Here is a 19141-nt window from a genome sequence, read left to right as displayed (position 1 = left end):
GAGTGGCTGGATGGTGTCACAGTCCTCAGATGTCCTTCCTTCCACCACTTTTAAAGAGTCCCAAATAACTCATTTGAAGTATCTCAAAGGAAAGCAAGTTTTATGAAAATGAATCCTTCCTCAGTTAATTGATCAAATGAGTGAATTCTGACTCTCTCTAGTTTCTTTCCCTGGTCGGAGTGGGGAGCTGGTGGTAGCTGTGGGATTCACTGTGGTTTCCTATCCCAGAGGCAAAGAAGATAAAAATGCAGCGTGCAGAGCTGGGCTTGATTCCCAAGTCACAGTCTGGCTCCCGCTATGGTAGACGGGACATCTCTCTAGCTGCTCACAGAGAGAGAAGTAGGGAATTGAGGAAGAGTTAGGGGCCAGGGAGATTCACTTGAGTCTGATTTTCCAGGTGAATGAGAAGGGAGGGCTTAGTCCAGGGCTTGGTGCCAATGCATTCCTGGGAGAGGCATGTCATCACCAACAGCATTGGTCATTATTGTTGTATGTTAGCAATAAGATTCAGCTGGTCAGATTTTTTGGGCTGCCTCGAAGATGCTGACACATTTTCTGTGCTGTGATTGTTCTGAAGGCAGAGTAGCTCTAACCACTGTGAGAACCCAAATAAAAATCAATACCCCCCATCCAAGAGCACCTTTCCGAAACTCACGTTTCTCTAGAAAACAGTGCCCCCCTTTCTCCCAAGCTTATTAGTTTTGGATTCCATCTCCTTGTATGTGCTAATCTAGTGTACCATGGAACACATTCTGGGAGCTGGGGGCTTTGTTTACCTTTAAGCGGGAAAGTCGTGTCTGACCTGAAATTGGAGGATGCTTTCCAGTGTGAAGGAGTGTGAGGCAGCAGGCACAGACACAGTGAGAACAGGGTCACTTTATTGGTATAGAGACTACAGAGGGACCGGGCGCTTTAGCTGTTGGCAGCTATGGTGTCCTTAATCCAGTCCACATAGTTGTAGACCTTGGTGTAGACTCCAGGCTTGTTCTTCAGGGCACAGCCATCGCCCCAGGAGACAATGCCTTGGAGCTCTCCATCGCAGACCGCAGGGCCACCAGAGTCCCCCTGGGCGGAAGAAGGGACAAGTTGTATGGAGAGATGGAGGAGGAATATAGCTATATTTACTCTGAACCTTAAACACCGCTTTCCAGCCAGCTCTGTGGCTCCACGTCCTTCTCATGGTGCGGCCCATTCTCTGTTCTTCCTAAGCAGACAGCATGCAGCCCAAGGGAGCCTTCCTCACTTCTCTATGGGGACACTGCAGGGAGCCTCCTCAGCCCCACCACCTTGGAAGTTCCAATCTTTTTCCCGGGTGGGGCCTGGGTATCAGTGGGAGCCTCTGCATGGGAAGGGTTGTTCAAATCACCTGGCAGGAATCCTTGCCTCCCTCAAGGAAGCCTATACAGAACATGTTGCTAGTAATCTCTCCAGGGTAGCAGGCTTCACACTTAGCCTGGGTCAGCACAGGAGCATATAGGCACTGCAGCTCATCTGGGTAGTCAGCTGTGAGGATCAGGAAGAGAACAAAGAAAGTAGAAATGTGGGTCAGCCCAGAGAAGGAGACAATAATCTAGGATGGAACATTGAAGAGGAACACTACCCCTGGAAAGGACTCCAAAACATAAGTCCTGGCTCTGGCTTTTGAATCCCAGAATGATCATTGTTGAACCCCTTCCAATATGTAATCACAGCACGTTCTCCATTTGTCCTGTCTCTTGATTTTAGGAGCCAAGTCCTTGAGACTTTGCATCCTCTGGTGCCCAGTGCAGAGCCTGTGTGTAATGGGCACTGGAAATGTGTCTTAAGCCCGGAGGCAAGTGGATTTAAGTTAAGGGGCATGGTTCGTTCTTGAAATTGTGAGGATGGAGGGAAGTAGAAGGACAAAGGGAGCCACGCACCGCCAGAGCTCAAAGTGTTGCCCCAACCAGAGATGAGGCAGTCAGCGCAGGGAGCTGGAGGGGCGGTGGGCAGAGGGATGATGGACACGTAGTCATTGATGACGGCAGGTGTGGAGAGCTTGATCAGCATGATGTCATTGTCCAGAGTTGTTCGGTTGTATTCGGGGTGGCAGATGATCTTGACTGCGTTGATGAACTGCTCAGTCCCCTCAAGGACATTGATGTTGTGCTCTCCCAGTCTCACCTGGATGTGGCTGATGGGCATGGCAGGCATGGTGAAGACCTTCTCTCACAGCTGGGTTACCCATCCCACCTTCCCCAGGGTCCTCAAGCTCTCTGCTCATGGACAGCTCTGGAGTCATAGGGTGGGGTGTGTGGCCATATCGCAGGGACAGAAGAGGGATGTGGGTCAGTGCAGGTGTGAGAACCAGGATCTTTCTGCTTCAGAGGTTGGTGTTAGTGGGGTGGGGCAGAGTCAAAGGGATCCCAGTGGAGGCTGCTTCTCAGTCCACTTTCACAGCCTCTTTCCCAGAATCTCCACAGTCACTAGCACTGTGGGCACAAGGAGCTCCTTGAAGATTTCCCAGTATCCTCCATCCCAGGCCTTTGTTAACTGTGCATAGTGCCTGTTCCTCCCACCTTTCTTGGCCTGGTGAGCACCATACTTGTGTAATCTAATCCAAAGGTAGCCATAGTATTAGAATCTCCTGGGAACTTGTTAGAAACGTAAATTCTTGGTCCTTACCCCTGTCTATTGATCAGAACCTTGGGGATGGGACCCAGCGATTTGTGCCTTAACGAGCCTATAGGTTTTTCTGATGCATACTCAGGTTTGAGAGTTCCTGGTATAGGCAGCAGTTCTGAGTTCTGTCTATACACTCTACAGTTACCAGAGGTAGAGTGTGAAATGCTTACTGATATTCACACCTTATTCCTGAAAATTTTGAGTTAATTGCCCTGGGATAGGACACAGGCATCAGTATTTTTAAATACTCTTTCCTAGGTGGCTTTAATGTGTAGCTAACCAGCAAAAGTACTTGCCTGCTTTTCTCACAAGCTCAGTCCACTCCAAGATCATTCCTGCCTGCTTTTATGACCACAACCCTTGCTGTTTCATGGATTTGCCTGGGTGTGAGAGGTTCCTGTCTTGTGTTCACTCTCTGCTCTGGACAGTCAGCTGCTGCCAACAAGTTTTCTTCTCCACCACCTCTCCCATCCATCTTACCCAACCTCAGTATTTCCCTGGGCTGAAGTCAAGCTCTCCCAGGCAGCCTGGCTTGGATTTTTGCATTCAGGGGCCCCACACTTACGACTTGTAGCAGTGACAGGCCGAAACCACCCACTGTTTACAGATGAGGGCACCACCACAGAAGTGGTAGCCAGAATACAGGGACACCTGGTAAGGGACAGAATTCTCCTCACAGGTGTAGCCCCCAACAATCTTGTCATCATCGTCAATGGGGACAGCCACTGGAGTGGAGATGGGAAGGGAGAAGGCAAGTCAGCAGCATGTTAGGGGTGGTGCTCCCAGCCTGCAGTTGCTTTCTGCGAATTAGAAATCCTTAAGCAGCACAGTGAGGCTAGGCAAGGGAGTGAGCGCTGCCATCCCTGGTGAGCATCACTGGATGTGGCTCCCAAGTCTCTGTGACTGAAGGGCACGTAGCTAGGTACCCTGTGGGTGTTCAGTTCTCTCCTGGGGTCACCAGGCTGAGGATGCAAGGAATGTCCTCACAATGCTTCCAGCGGGATAGGAGTTGGGATGGAGTTGTCTCACCCACTGAATGCTTCTCTCTTTCATTCACCACCTGTGTACTCCACTCGGCTATTTATGCCCTGGATGGTCAGGATACTTCGGCCAACCTAGGAAAACCCCCTGTCTGTGTAGACCTGGCCATGACCAGCTTCCCCCTCAGCTCAGATCTGTGTAGTGAAGGCAGAGTTGTGGGCAGCCTCAGGCTCATTTTGGCAGAACAAAGGTAGACGTTATTATTGTCCAAAAGAACGGCAATTCTTATCCTTGGCTGCATGCCTAGAAATGTAAAAAATCACCTGGGAAGCTTAAAAGCCCAGAACCCAGGCTGCACCCCAGACAAATGAAGTAAGAATTTGTAGAGTTGAGTCTCTGGCATGAGTAATTTTTCCACCTCCCAGGTGCATTCAAGGAGCAGCTATAGTGGAGGTATTCTGGTGCTGTGGGAGCCAAGCCTGAAGTCTACTGCTTTATTTCATGGGCCAGCCTCACCTTGTCTCCCTTCCCAGCATCTCCAATCATAGCTTGGATATGGATGAATTGCAGTGGTGGGAGTGAAATCAGGGAGAAGGTAAAAGAGGTGAGGCTTAAAGAGAGCCCAGGGAGGATGGGAAGTAGAGATGCCAGATGGAGGAAATAGAACATCAGAGCACAATCAAAAGAGGAGAAGTAGCAAGAATGGCAGGGCATGTGTCTGCCAGGAAAGGGGTAGGTGGGGCCTGAGGCAGGGCATGAAACTCACCAGCAGCTCCCACAAAAGCAAGGATCAGGAGTGGATTCATGGTGGTAGAATGTCCCTGACTGGTGGTGGAGAACCCGTCTTTATACCTCCCAAGGATGGGGAGAGGAGGTGTCTGTGAGGTGAAGGTCACCACTTCTCCCAGGACAAACACACCTGCAGCTTTCCCCTTCCCAGGGTCTTGCATCAGCTCGGCTATGTTTGGCCACTCTGTGGGCTTGTGATTCACAGATGATAAGGGAACTTGCCTTCTGAGAGCAGAGAGGGAGACTGGCTGTTTCCTGGAAGGATGCTGGGATGGGAAAGACAAGGAAAGATAAGACCCAGATCACACAGCTGGACTTTCTTAGGCCGAGGAGATGAGGGTTACAGGGAGGGAGAATGGCCTGGCTGTTTAGGAATCCTTTTAACTATTGTGGATATATTTAATGTACTTAAGGAAGGGCAAGTGTTGGTAACAAGCTTGGCTTTTCAGTGTCCTGAAGCCCCCATGAGAGGAGCAAAGTCGTATCTAAGGCTCATTCCTGTGAATATGAAGATGCTTCTCTGCAGTCAGCGTGTGGCACGGTTAAATCTAAGGCTTTGGGGAATAAGAAATCCAAATTAAGGGGTAAGGAGAAGGGAAATGCAGCATTCCACAGGATTCTGGGCTTCCAGATGGCTCTCCTTCCTACCAAGGCTTAAGGATGGGAAGTGTTTCAAAGGAGGGGGCACAGGTTAGGTAGGAGCTTACTCAGTGCATCTGGAGGATGGAAAACCAATGGCGCACTCCTCCCCTTCTTCAATGTGAAGATATTTGTTTCCCTCATGTGCATCTTATCATAGGTTCTTTTTATGCAGCCTCAAGGATGCCCTGGCAACTGGCACTCAGGGTGATGCAAACTGACCCACTTGCTCAGGGCTGACAGCCTGAACCAGCGTGACATGCCCCCGATCAGATATCAGAGTGTGGACCATGGTAAATCTGGAATACGATCTGATCTGAGATTTTAGCACATGGTAAATGGGTCACATATTGGATTCAATAACGAAGATGTGGAGGGGTGGGTCTGGAATTTTCTATTTTAGATGCAGTGAGATTATGATGTGTTCAGTACAAAGTGAATCTTCCCTAATAATATCCTGATTTGTGCCCTACCAATGCTACTGAAATACAGTTGTGTAATTGACTGAGGCATAACCTGGCCAGAGCAGTGTGGAGATGGAGATGCTATCTGCGCTCAGGTCTAGTGATGTAAAGAAAGGAGGAGCTTCCTTATGAGGGTGCTTTCCCTTCTCAGCAACTCTGAGTTCAGACTGGTGATGGGTAGGAGTGAGCAGAGTTCAAGTTCGAAATCTTTGAAAGGTAAAAGAAACAGCAATGTTCTGAAGATGGTGAACAAAATGAGCAAAGCTCAGAAACTTGGTGGTGAAATTGGACATGGTCAGGGGCTAGAGGGAGGAAGCAAATGGAAACCAGAGGGAATTGGAAAAAATGCCAGAGTGGGGCCCAAGGAGTTGAGAGGACACACAGACTACCTTCTGGCCCAATTCCTGGCATGGCTGCCAAGTCAGCTTCCCCACAGCCAGGAGACCTACTGCTTGGAGACACCCTCACCACCCTATACCCCCTCTAATCACTGTTGGGCTCAAACCTGACACTGCTGTACTTAGATGGTGTATGCTGCCTGACAGCTTTACACGAGTTTTTTTAAAATTTATTTATTATTATTAAACTTCAAGTTGTAGGGTACATGTGCACAACGTGCAGGTTTGCTACATATGTATACTTGTGCCATGTTGGTGTGCTGCACCCATCAACTCGTCATTTACATCAGGTATAACTCCCAATGCAATCCCTCCCCCCTCCCCCCTCCCCATGATAGGCCCCGGTGTGTGATGTTCCCCTTCCCGAGTCCAAGTGATTTCATTGTTCAGTTCCCACCTATGAGTGAGAACATGCGGTGTTTGGTTTTCTGTTCTTGTGATAGTTTGCTGAGAATGATGGTTTCCAGCTGCATCCATGTCCCTACAAAGGACACAAACTCATCCTTTTTTATGGCTGCATAGTATTCCATGGTGTATATGTGCCACATTTTCTTAATCCAATCTGTCACTGATGGACATTTGGGTTGATTCCAAGTCTTTGCTATTGTGAATAGTGCTGCAATAAACATACGTGTGCATGTGTCTTTATAGCAGCATAATTTATAATCCTTTGGGTATATACCTAGTAATGGGATGGCTGGGTCATATGGTACATCTAGTTCTAGATCCTTGAGGAATCGCCATACTGTTTTCCATAATGGTTGAACTAGTTTACAATCCCACCAACAGTGTAAAAGTGTTCCTATTTCTCCACATCCTCTCCAGCACCTGTTGTTTCCTGACTTTTGAATGATCGCCATTCTAACTGGTGTGAGATGGTATCTCATTGTGGTTTTGATTTGCATTTCTTTGATGGCCAGTGATGATGAGCATTTTTTCATGTTTACACGAGTTTTTATGTAAGCAAGAGTGGTGCATAGCTCTTCATTTATGCTGAGTTTCACAGTTTAACTTCCCACAAACATGCTAATTGTGATTTGTGCAGAACAAAATTATTTCCACTTGTAGAGGAAGACAATGAAATTCAGAAGGATTCTGTCTTTCCCAAGAATACAGATCTTGGCAGAGCTGACCATAAGGCCAACGGAAGCCATGGAGAGTGCTGTGAAGTGTGGGAATTGCTGCAGGTGGTATCTAACAGGAGATTTATTGAGGATCAAAGCAGAGGTCCCCAGAGGACAAACTGTACATCTGATTCCTTCCTGGTGCTTTTTTTCCTGGTAGAAATAGATGATTGAATTCATCTTTCTCCTGACACCTTGTCTCAGAGCCTTACCTTGCCACAGTTCCAGACCCATCCAGACCATGACCGCCATGTAGATGACACACTTCTCTGCTCACGAATAACTGGCCAAGTCTGAGGTATCCAGGTTTTGGGGCATCGATAATATGGGTTTTTCCTTTGTTGTCCCTAAACATGTTTCATTTTGCCCCCTTGTCATGGGGTCTTCGCAGAACTCCTGCCTTGGAGGATAAGGAGAGACTCTTGCTCTAGCAACTGTAGACACCAGTGTGCGGTAAACAGGGAGGTGAACCTTAGTAGAAGGTGGAAAATTTTTTGGAAAAGGGATGATTTTTGGATCAGTGCTTGTGTCTCTGACTCTGTGTCTGAAAGGGAACACCCAAGAATATGAGGATTTCTGTATCTAGAGGTTGAAGACTAGCCTTCTCCGTATTTTGTGCTCTTCCTTAAATGATCACAGTATAGTCTGAGGTCAGTTTTGTTCAAAAATGAATGACCTTATAGGCAGCAAAGACAGCTATAGGTGGAGACTGTTACTTCATACCGTAGACCCACATGTGTAGGACAGGTTCAGATCCAGGTGCCCGAGCTCAATTTGGAGGACATGCCATTCTTGGCACTGTTCATTCTGAGCTACAGTTTTCTTTGTCTACTTCTCTAAGACATCTTTCTGGCTTGTATTTAGTGCTTAGCCCACCAAACCACTGTCCTTCAATTATGATAACAGTGAATCATTTTTGTGAGCTTACTATATAGCATGTACCTTACTATACAGTATGTAACTCATACAAGTTAAGAATGTGTTTTTCATTTTATCATCACAACCAACTATGGGATTCCCCGTTTTACAGATGATCAAATGAGCTTTCTGGAGGTGAATGACTCTCTCGTCTCCCAGAGCAGCATCTCCCAGCCAGAGCTGACCCTGCCTTCACCTATGATCTCAGCAAAGCCGCCAGAGCTGGAAAGAACCACAAGAGAAGCTTTCAATGACTTTTAGCCACTTTGTCCCCCTTTTTTCTCTCCTTCTCTCCTGCATTTTTCTCCATCTCCAGGTACAGTTCGGGATGTGGATGCCTGTTCCTATACAAAAACACTTGGGATCCATTCCTGATACCCCAATTCATCCCGATTTCCCCCATTTAAAGTCAGATCTCACCTACCTGTTTGGTCAGAGAGATGTGTGTTTTAAAATCCCTGAGGATGCGAGCAGGGACTGTGCCCTCAGATGATTATTGGTGAAGGGAATTTATGCTTCATTTCAGTTTAAGAAAATGTTGCTATGTCTCTGCCTAGGACAGGCAGCCCATCGTGGCCTTGGGTGACGAGGGAAGCCCACAGTGGCCCAGGATTTGTCACCTGTGGCTGCCAGTGTCTGCAGAGCCAGAATTGAGCTAATCCCGTGAAAGGATAAGCGCTGATGGGCAGTTGTATGGTCGGTTGCTATGGGGCTTGTTGATCTCTCAAATTCCAGGTGACAAGATCAATGCATCCTTGAGGGTCCCCTTCCCAGCAGGCTCTGGTGGCTGCAAACTGGTTCATGTGTGGAAGATCATACCACTTTACCTTTGGTTTTTCTTTGACAAACAATGAAAGACAGATGAAAACAAGCATTCTACCAGTGGGCAGGCAAGAATTCTCTTCGGAAAAAGGGATGTTTGTGGCTCTTCCCTCCGTTGGGCTTGAAAGAGCTTGGCTGGAGAGTGGCTATTATTAAAATGTCAAAAAAAAAAAAAAAAAAATAGAAGATGCTGGTGAGGCTGCAGAGGAAAGGGAATGCTGATACACTGTTGGCCTAAGTGTAAATTAGTTCATGGAAAAATTAATACAGAAAGCAGTTTGTAGATTTCTGAAATAATTTAAAACAGAACTACTTTTTTACCCAGCAATTCCTTTCCTGGGCATTTAACCAAAGGAAAATAATTGTTCTGCCAAAAAGACACATGCTCTTGAATGTCTGTTACAGCACTGTTCACAGTAGCAAAGCCATGAAATCAACCTAGGTGGCCATAGCAGTAGACTAGATAAAGGAAATGTGGTACACATACATGGTGTAATGCTATGCAGCCATGAAAAGAATGAAATCATGTCTTTTGCAGCAACATTGATGGAGATGAAGACCATAATGCTAAGCAAATTAACATACGAATGGAAAAACAAATATCACGTTCTTGTGTATAAGTGGGAGCTGAGCACTGGGTACACATGGACATAAATATGGGAACAATAAATATGCAACTACTAGAGGGAAGAGAGCAGGAGGGTGGAAAGGGTGAAAAACTACCTATTGGGTACTATGCTCACTGCTAGAGTGATGAGATCATTTGTGCCCCAAACCTCAGTATCACACAATATACCCATGTAACAAACCTGCACATGTACCCCCTGAATGTAAAATAAAAGTTGGAATTATTTTTTTTTAAATGGGGCCCGGGCCAGAAGCAGCGGCACACGCTTGTAATCCCAGCACTTTGGATCACTTGAGGTCAGGAGTTCAAAACCAGACTGGCCAACATGGTGAAACCCTGTCTCTACTAAAAATACAAAAACAAAAATAAAAATAATAGCTGGGCATAGTGGTGGGAGTCAGTAATTCCAGTGATTTGGGAGGCTGAATCACTTGAACCCGGGAGTGGTTGTAGTGAGCAGAGATCATGCCACGGCACTCCAGCCTGGCTGTAGTTGAGGCAGAAGGAGATGTTTTGTGTGAAGGCTGAGGTGGGGGCTCTTCGGAGCCTCTGTGGGAAGGAGGGCATAAGCCATGGCAGTGGACATAGTTGCAGTTTTCTGCTTCTTTGCCCTTTGTTCTGGACCCACAAGTGAACAGCACCAGCCTCGATCCTGAGCACACGCTCTGGAGACCTTCACATCTCACAGTTCCATGTGAGCAAATGGACTGGGAAAGCTGTGTGGCCTGAGAAAAGGCAACCTCATGGCCTGACTCTACACAGTAGTTTGTCTTGAATTTTCGATAAGGATTTTTTTGCTTGTTTTGTGGTTTTGGTGGTGGTAGTGTTGGTTTAGTTTATACTGACCACTTGTAAGAGATGCCATGGTTATCTGTGATTTTCATGCCCTGTTTCTGCTGGCAACTGTTCTGAGTGGGGTGACTCACTTTTCTGTGTCAAGACTCTAAGTGGCCCAGGTAGGAGGTAGAAGCAGCCATCTGGAAGTCCACTGGGATCCTTATGTCTGTCTCTTGGCTTCAGGTAACCAGCTGGGCTTTGCTAGGAATGATCTGAATGGAGACAGAAAACAGTGGAAACTAACACTCCCTGCCCAGCCCTGTTTATATGAAGCATTTGGTTCTTCCCTTGACTCTTGAGTGATGATGATATTCAGGCGAGGCCTTGACATTATGGTAAGAAAGGGAAAAAATGTATCTATCTTGTCTGTCTATCTATCTCGTGTATATATATATCTCTCTCCAAAAGCAGACAAACCCAAGGCTGTAAGGTGAACTATGGTCTGTTCGCATTTGGACTCCATAAAAACAAAATCCTTGTTGAACAAAGTGATGTTTGTATGCAGTGAATTTCTGGGTAACCCATGTGTATCTGTCCATTGTGTGTGAGCCCTGATCCCTGCTTTCCTCCGAAGATAGTGAGTGGTAGCCATCTGCTCACACGAATCACACATCTGGAGCCGAGATGGCCCTCTGAAGGTAATTGATCTTACACATTTACTGTTTACCAAACAAGTATCTGATGCATACTTGGGTGTATTGTACAGCAAGTGGACTGAGGTCCCCTGTGTTTGCCAGGAATGCTGTGCTCCATGTAGGGGTTTTACTCTACTCATCACTGCAATTTGCACGCTGCTCCCTGTACACTTGGAGGTCTGTGCTGTGTTCCCTGTAGCAGGAAATGTGCTCTGAACCTGTCTGTCTCCCTTGGCTGCTCCTGGCCCTTGGTTCCAGCTCCCGGGGGTATCCACAACCACTTGGGACAGAAGGTGAAGGTGGAATTTCAAAGAGAAGCTTGCTTGGATCTTCGGTGACAAGCTTGGATGAGCTATGGACCCAACATGGGCCCTCTCAGAATTGTCACGAGGAGGCTTTGGCAGGTGCCAGAGTTGCCACCAGGCCTGCTTCCCTCTGCTGTGTCCAGTGAGTGCAAGCCAGCCAACATGTGGCCAGAGTGGCTGGATGGTGTCACAGCCCTCAGATCTTTCCTTCTACCTTTTTTAAAGAGTCCCAAATAACTCATTTGAAGTGTCTTAAAGGCGAACAAGTTTTATGAAAATGAATCCTTCCTCAGCTAATTGATCAAATTGGGGAATCCTGACCCTCTCTAATTTCTTTCCCTGGTCATAGTGGGGAGCTGGTGTTAGCTGAGGGATTCACTGCAACGTCCTATCCCAAAGTCAAAGAAGAGGAAAATGCAGTGTGCAGAGCTGGGTTTGATTCACAAGTTGCAGTCAGGCTCCTGCTATGGTAGGCGGGACATCTCTCTAGCTGCTCACAGAGATGGAACTAGGGAGTTGAGGGATAATTAGGGGGCCAGGGAGATTTACTTGAGTCTGATTTTCCAGGTCAATGAGAAGGGAGGACTTGGTCCAGGGTTTGGTACCAAAACATTCCTCAGAGAGGCATGTCATCACCAGTAGCATTTGTAATTATTGTTGTATTTTAGCAATAAGATTTAGCTCGTCAAATTTTTTGGTTTGTCTGGAAGATGCTGACACCTTTTCTGTGCTGTGGTTGTTCTGAAGGTAGAGTAGCTCCAACCACTGTGAGAAGCCCAAATAAAAATCAACCTCCCCACCAAAAGACCACCTTTCCGAAACACACGTTTCTCTAGAAAAGAGTACCCCCCTTTCTCCCAAGCTTCTTATTATTTTTGGATTCCATCTCTTTGTATGTGCTAATCTAGTGTACCATGCAACACATTTTGGGAGCTGGGGGCTCTGCTTACCTTTAAGGGGGACTGCCGTGTCTGACCAGAGATTGGAAGATGCTTTCCAGTGTGAAGGAGTGTGAGGGAGCAGGCACAGACACAGTGAGAACAGGGTCATTTTACTGGTATAGAGACTGCACAGTGACTGGGGTTTAGCTGTTGGCAGCTATGGTGTCCTTAATCCAGGCCAAATAGTTGTAGACCTTGGTGTAGACTCCAGGGTTGTTCTTCTGGGCACAGCCATAACCCCAGGACACAACTCCTTGGAGCTGTCCGTTGTAGACCACAGGCCCACCAGAGTCGCCCTGGGGAGAAGAAGGTACAAGTTGTATGGAGAGATGGAGGAGGAATATAGCTATATTTACTCTGAACCTTAAAAGACCCCTTTCCAGGCAGCTCTGTGGCTCCACGTCCTTCTCACGGTGGCCCATTCTCTGTTCTTCCTAAGCAGACAGCATGCAGCCCAAGGGAACCTTCCTCACTTCTCCATGGGGACACTGCAGGGAGCCTCCTCCGCCCCGCCATCTTGGCAGTTGAAATCTTTTTTCGAGATGGGGCCTGAGTATCAGTGGGAGCTTCAGCATGGGAAGGTTGTTCAAATCACCTGGCAGGAATCCTTGCCTCCCTCAAGGAAGCCCACACAGAACATGTTGCTGGTAATCCTTCCAGGGTAGGAGGCTTCACACTCAGCCTGAGTCAGCACAGGAGCATCCAGGCACTGCAGCTCATCTGGGTAGTCGGCTGTGAGGATCAGGAACAGATCAAAGAAAGTCGAAATGTGGGTCAGGCCGGAGAAGGAGACAATAATCTAGGATGGAACACTGAATAGGAACACTGCTCCTGGAGAGGACTCTAAAACGTAAGTCCTGGCAAGGGACTCTGGCTTTTAGTTCCCAGAATGATCATTGTTGAACCCCTCCCAAGATGTGATCACGGCAAGCTCTCCATTTGTCCTGTCTTTTGTATTAGGAGCCAAGTCCTTAGACTTTGCATCTCTCTCATGTTCAGTGCAGAGCCTGTGTATAATGGGCATTGGAAATGTATCTTAAGCCTGGGGGCGAGAGGATTCAAATTAAGGGATATGCTTCATTCTGGAAATTGAGAGGATGGAGAGAAGGAGAAAGACAAAGGGTCCCACTCACCGCCAGAGCTCAGAGTGTTGCCCCAGCCAGAAATGAGGCACACGGTGCCAGGTGCTGGAGGGGAGGTGGGCAGAGAGATGGTGGACACACGGGCATTGATGACAGCAGGTGTGGAAAGCTTGATCAGCATGATGTCAGTGTTATATTTCTTAACCTCGTTGTAGTCGGGTGCGGGATGATCTTGGCTGCATTGATGAACTGCTCAGACCCCTCCAGGACTTCGATGTTGTGCTCTCCCAGTCTCACCTGGATGCGGCTGATGGGCAGGGCAGGCATGGTGAAGACCTTCTCCCACAGCCGGGGCACCCATCCCGCCTTCCCCAGGGTCCTTAAGCTCCCTGCTCATGGACAGCTCTGGAGGCATGGGGTGGAGTATGTGGCCATATCGCATGGGCAGGAGGGGGATGTGGGTCAGTGCAGGTGGGAGACCCAGGACCTTTCTGCTTCAGAGGTTGTTGTTAGTGGGGTGCGGAAGAGTCAAAGGGATGCACCAGAGGCTGCTCCTCACCCCACCTTCCCAGCCTCTTTCCCACAATTTCCACAATCACCAGCACTATGGGCACAAAGAGCTCCTTGTAGTTTTCCCAGCATTCTTCACCCCAGGCCTTTCTAACTGTGCACAGTGCCTGTTCCTCCCTCCCTTCTTGGCCTGGTGAACACCACCCTTCTGTGTAATCTAATCCAAGGGTAGCCATAGCATTAGCATCTCCTGGAAACTTGTTAGAAATGTAAATTCTTGGTCCTTACCCCCACCTACTGATCAGAACCCTGGGTATGGGACCCAGTGATTTGTGCCATAGCAAGCCTGCAGCTGGTTCCGATGCATACTCAGGTTTGAGTTTTTGGTGTAGGTGGCGGTTCTTAGCTCTGTCTATACACTCTATAGTTACCAGAGGTAGAGTGTGAAATACTGATATTCACACTTTCTTCCTGAAAATTTTGAGTTAATTGCCCTGGGATAGGACACAGGCATCAGTATTTTTAAAAACTCTTTCTTAGGTGGCTTTAATGTATAGCTAACCAGCAAAAGTACTTGCCTGCTTTTCTCACAAGCTCAGTCCACTCCAAGATCATTCCTGCCTGCTTTTATGACCACAACCCTTGCTGTTTCATGGATTTGCCTGGGTGTGAGAGGTTCCTGTCTTGTGTTCACTCTCTGCTCTGGACAGTCAGCTGCTGCCAATAAGTTTTCTTCTCCACCACCTCTCCCATCCGTCTCACCCAGCCTCAGTACTTCCCTGGGCTGAAGCCAAGCTCTCCCAGGCAGCCTGGCTGGGAGCTTTGCAGTCAGGGGCCCCACACTTACGGCTTGTAGCAGTGAGCTGCTGACACCACCCACTCTTCGTTTATGAGGGAGCCACCACAGAAGTGGTAGCCAGAATTCAGGGACACCTGGTAGGGGACAGAATTCTCCTCACAGGTGTAGCCCCCAACGGTCTTGTCATCATCGTCAAAGGGGGCAGCCACTGGAGTGGAGATGGGAAGGGAGAAGGCAAGTCAGTTGCATGTTAGGGGTGGTGCTCCCAGCCTGCAGTTGCTCTCTGCTAATTAGAAATCCTTAAGAAGCTCAGTGAGGCTAGGCAAGGGAGTGAGCGCTGCCACCCCTGGTGAGCATCACTGGATGTGGCTTCCAAGTCTCTGTCTGCAGGGCACATAGCTAGGTACCCTGCAGGTGTTCAGATCTCTCCTGGGGTCACCAGGCTAAGGAAGCAAGGAATGTCCTCAAAATGCTTCCAGTGGGATAGGAGTTGGGATGTGTCTGTCTCACCCACTGAATGCTTCTCTCTTTCATTCACCACCTGTGTATTCTACCTGGCCGTTTAAGCCCTGGATGGTCAGGAGACTTTGGCCAAACTAGGAAAATCCCCTGGCTGTGTCGACCTGGCCATGACCAGCTTCCCCCTCAGCTCAGATCTGTGTAGTGAAGGCGGAGTTGAGGGCAGCCCCTGGCTCACTTCGACAGAACAAAGGTAGACGTTATTATTGTCTAAAAGAACAGCAATTCTTATCCTTGGCTGCATGCCTAGAAATGTTAAAAATCACCTGGGAAGCTTAAAAGCCCAGAACACAGGCTGCACCCCAGACAAATGAAGTGAGAATTTCTAGAGCTGAGTCTCTGGCATGAGTGATTTTTCCACCTCCCCAGTTGCATTCAAGGTTAAGAGCAGCTATAGTGGAGGTATTCTGGTGCTGTGGGAGCCAAGCCTGAAACCCACTGCTTTATTTTGTGAGACAGCCTCACCTTGTCTCCCTTCCCAGCATCTCCATCCCCAGCTCGGATATGGATGAATTGCAGTGGTGGGAGTGAAATCAGGGAGAAGGTAAAAGAGGTGAGGCTTAAAGAGAGCCCAGGGAGGATGGGAAGTAGAGATGCCAGATAGAGTAAATAAAATACCAGAGCACAGTCAAAAGAGGAGAGGTGGCAAGAATGGAAGGGCATGTGTCTGTCAGGAAAGGGGTGGTTGGGGCCTGAGGCAGGGCATGAAACTCACCAGCAGCTCCCACAAAGGCAAGGATCAGGAGTGGATTCATGGTGGTAGAGTGTGCCTGACTGGTGGTGGAGGACCTGTCTTTATACCTCCCGAGGATTGGGAGAGGAAGTGTCTGTGAGGTGAGGGTCACTGCTCCTCGTAGGACCAACAAACCTGCAGCTTTCCCCTTCCCAGGGTCTTGCATCAGCCCGGCTGTGTTTGGCCACTCTGTGGGTTTGTGATTCACAGGTGATAAGGGAACTTGCCTTCTGAGAGCAGAGAGGGAGACTGGCTGTTTCCTGGAAGGATGCTGGGATGGGGAAGACAGGGAAAATCAAGCCCCGAGTCACACAGCTGGGATTTCTCAGGCCGAGGAGGTGAGGGTTAGAAGGAGGGAGAATGCCCTGGCTGTTTAGGAATCTTTTTAACTATTGGGGATGTATTTAATGTACTTAAGGAAGGGCAAGCGTTGGTAACAAGCTTGGCTTTTCAGTGTCCTGAAGCCCCCAGGAGAGGAGCAAAGTCATATCTAAGGCTCGTTCCTGTGAATATGAAGATACTTCTCTCCAAGCAGCATGTGGCACGGTTAAATCTAAGGCTTTGGGGTATAAGAATTCCAAAACTAAGGGGTAAGGAGAAGGAAGACTCAGCATCCGATAGGATTTGATATGGCTCTCCTTGCTACCAAGCCTTAAGGATGGGAAGTGTTGCAAAGAAGGAGGGGGCACAGGTTAGGTAGGTGCTTACTCAGTGCCTCTGGAGCATGGAAATCAATGGTGCACTCCTCCCCTTCTTCAATGTGAAGACATTTGTCTGTCTCATGTGCGTCTTGTCATAGGTGTTTTTTATGCAGCCTCATGGTGCCCTGGCTATTGGCACTCAGGGTGATGCAAACTGGACCATCTGCTCGGGGTTGACAGCCCCACCTAGGAGGATACTGACCACCAACAGGAATTACTCCCCTAAATCCACTAGAAATACTCCTTTTAAACACCTGTGTATTGCTTGCATCAGGAGTCACAATCACCTGAGCCCACCATAGTCTAATAGAAAATAACCGAAAACAAATAATCCAAGCCCTGCTCATTACAATTCTACTAGGCATCTACTTCACCCTACTGCAAATCTCAGAATACTTTGAAGCACCCTTTACTATTTCCGATGGTATCTATGGTTCAACATTCTTTGTTGCCACAGGCTTCCACAGACTCCACGTTATCATTGGATCTACATTCCTCACTATCTGTCTTATTCGCCAACTATTATACCACTTCACATCAAACCACCACTTCGGCTTTGAAGCCACCGCTTGATATTGACATTTTGTAGATGTAGTCTGATTATTCCTCTATATTTCTATCTACTGATGAGGGTCTTACTCTTTTAGTACAATTAGTACAGTTGACTTCCAATTAGCCAGTTTCAACAATATTCAAGAAAGAGTAATTAACCTAGTATTAGCCTTAATAATCAACACCCTTCTGACCCTACTATTAATAATCATCATATTCTGACTACCTCAACTCAACTCCTACACAGAAAAAACTGACTCTTATGAATGCGGCTTTGACCCACTAAATTCTGCTCACATTCCTTTCTCCATAAAATTTTTCCTAGTTGGCATCACCTTTCTACTATTTGACCTAGAAATCGCCCTACTATTACTATTACTATTACTATTACTATTACTATTACTATTACTATTACTATTACCCCTACCATGAGCTCTCCAAACAACAAATGACATGCCCCCAAATGACATGCCCCCGATGAGATATCAGACTTTGGACCATGGTAAATCTGGTTATGATCTGATCTGAGAATCAGCAGAAGGTGGAGATTTTAGCACATGTTAAATGGGTCACATATTGGGTTCAATAACGAAGATGAGGAGGGGTGGGTCTAGAGTTTTCTATCTTCGATGCAGTGAGATTATGCTGTGCTCAGTACAAAATGAATCTTCCCAGAGAATACCCTGATTTGGGCCCTACCAATGCTACTAAGACACAGTTGTGTAATTGACTGAGGCATAACCTGGCCAGAGCAGTGTGGAGATGGAGATGCTGTCTGTACTCAGGTCTGGTGATGTAAAGAAAGGAGGAGCTTGCTTATGAGGGTGCTTTCCCTTCTCAGCAACTCTGAGTTCAGGCTGGTGATGGGCAGGAGTGAGTAGAGTTCAAGTTTGAATTCTTTGAAAGGTAAAAGAAGTAGCAGTGTTCTGAAGACGATGAACAAAATGAGAAAAGCTCAGAAACTTGGTGGTAAAATTTGACATGGCCAGGGGCTAGAGGGAGGAAGCAAATGGAAACCAGAGGGAATCGGAAAAAATGCTAAAGTGGGGCCCGTGGAGTTGAGAGGACACACAAAGTACCTTCGGGTTCAACTCCTGGTATGGCCACCGATCCAGCTTCCTGACAGCCAGGAGACCCACTGCTCTGAGACACCCTCTCCACCCCGTACCCTATGTAATCACTGTTGGGCTCAAACCTAATGCTGCTGTACTTAGATGGTATATGGTGTCTGACAGCTTTACACGTTTTTAAGTAAGCAAGAGTGGTGCATAGCTTTTCGTTTATGCTGAGTTTCACAGTTTAACTTCCCACAAACATGCTAATTGTGATTTGTGCAGAGCAAAATTATTTCCATTTATAGAGGAAGACAATGAGATTCAGAAGGATTCTGTCTTTCCCAAGAATACAGATCTTGGCAGAGCTGATCATAAGGCCAACGGAAGCCATAGAGAGCGTTGTGAAGTATGGGAATTGCTGCAGGTGGCATCTAAAAGGAGATTCATTGAGGATCAAGGCAGAGGTCCCCAGAGGACAAACGGTACATTTGATTCCTTCCTGGTATTTTCTTCCTGGCAGAAACAGATGATTCAATTCATCTTTCTCCTGGCACTTTGTCTTAGAGCCTTACCTTGCCACAGTTCCAGACCCATCTAGGCCATGACCGCCATGTAGATGACACACTTCTCTGCTCATGAAGAACTGGCCAAGCCTGAGGTAACCAGGTTTTGGAGCATTGATAATATGGGGTTTTCCTTTGTTGTCCCTAAACATGTTGTTTCATTTTATCCCCTTGTCAGGCGGTCTTCACAGAACTCCTGCCTTGGAGGATAAGGAGAGACTCTTGCTCTAGCAACTGTAGACACCAGTGTGCACTAAAGAGGGAGGTGAACCTCTGTAGAAGATGGAAAATTTGTTTGGTAAAGGGGATTTTTGGATCAGTGCTTGTGGCTCTCACGCTCTGTCTGAAAGGGAACACACCAGAATATGAGGATTTTCTGTATCTACAGCTTGAAGACTAGTCTTCTCCAGTATTTTGCGCTCTTCCTTAAATGATCACAGTATAGTCTGAGGTCAGTTTTGTTCAAAAATGAATGACCTTATAGGCAGCAAAGACAGCTATAG

The 19141-nt window shown here is 47.4% G+C and overlaps 1 protein-coding gene and 1 pseudogene across 3 annotated transcripts; both read right to left on the bottom strand.

Annotated features, from left to right (window-relative positions):
• Nucleotides 1-912: 912 nt before the first annotated feature.
• On the bottom strand, nt 913-5229 carry LOC119621578 (putative trypsin-6). Of its 3 annotated transcripts, XM_073009439.1 has the most exons (6): nt 4391-4430; nt 3209-3368; nt 2814-2855; nt 1899-2152; nt 1367-1503; nt 913-1065 (listed from the first exon to the last, which is right to left on the bottom strand). In XM_073009439.1, exons 1-6 carry the CDS (start codon nt 4428-4430, stop codon nt 913-915), a joined length of 786 nt encoding a protein of 261 aa, XP_072865540.1. The 3 variants fall into 3 exon arrangements, with proteins under 3 accessions (XP_072865540.1, XP_072865539.1, XP_072865542.1); XM_073009438.1 differs by lacking the exons at nt 2814-2855; nt 4391-4430 and adding an exon at nt 5121-5229; XM_073009441.1 differs by lacking the exon at nt 2814-2855.
• A 7038-nt stretch (nt 5230-12267) lies between these two features.
• Nucleotides 12268-15789, bottom strand: LOC119621577 (putative trypsin-6; annotated as a pseudogene).
• Between the last annotated feature and the right edge of the window lie 3352 nt (nt 15790-19141).

This window comes from Chlorocebus sabaeus, chromosome 21, assembly GCF_047675955.1.
Source record: "Chlorocebus sabaeus isolate Y175 chromosome 21, mChlSab1.0.hap1, whole genome shotgun sequence".
Taxonomy (NCBI): domain Eukaryota; kingdom Metazoa; phylum Chordata; class Mammalia; order Primates; family Cercopithecidae; genus Chlorocebus; species Chlorocebus sabaeus.
The sequence above is the reverse complement of the archived record's forward strand: the minus strand, read 5'-3'. Positions and strand labels throughout refer to the sequence as shown.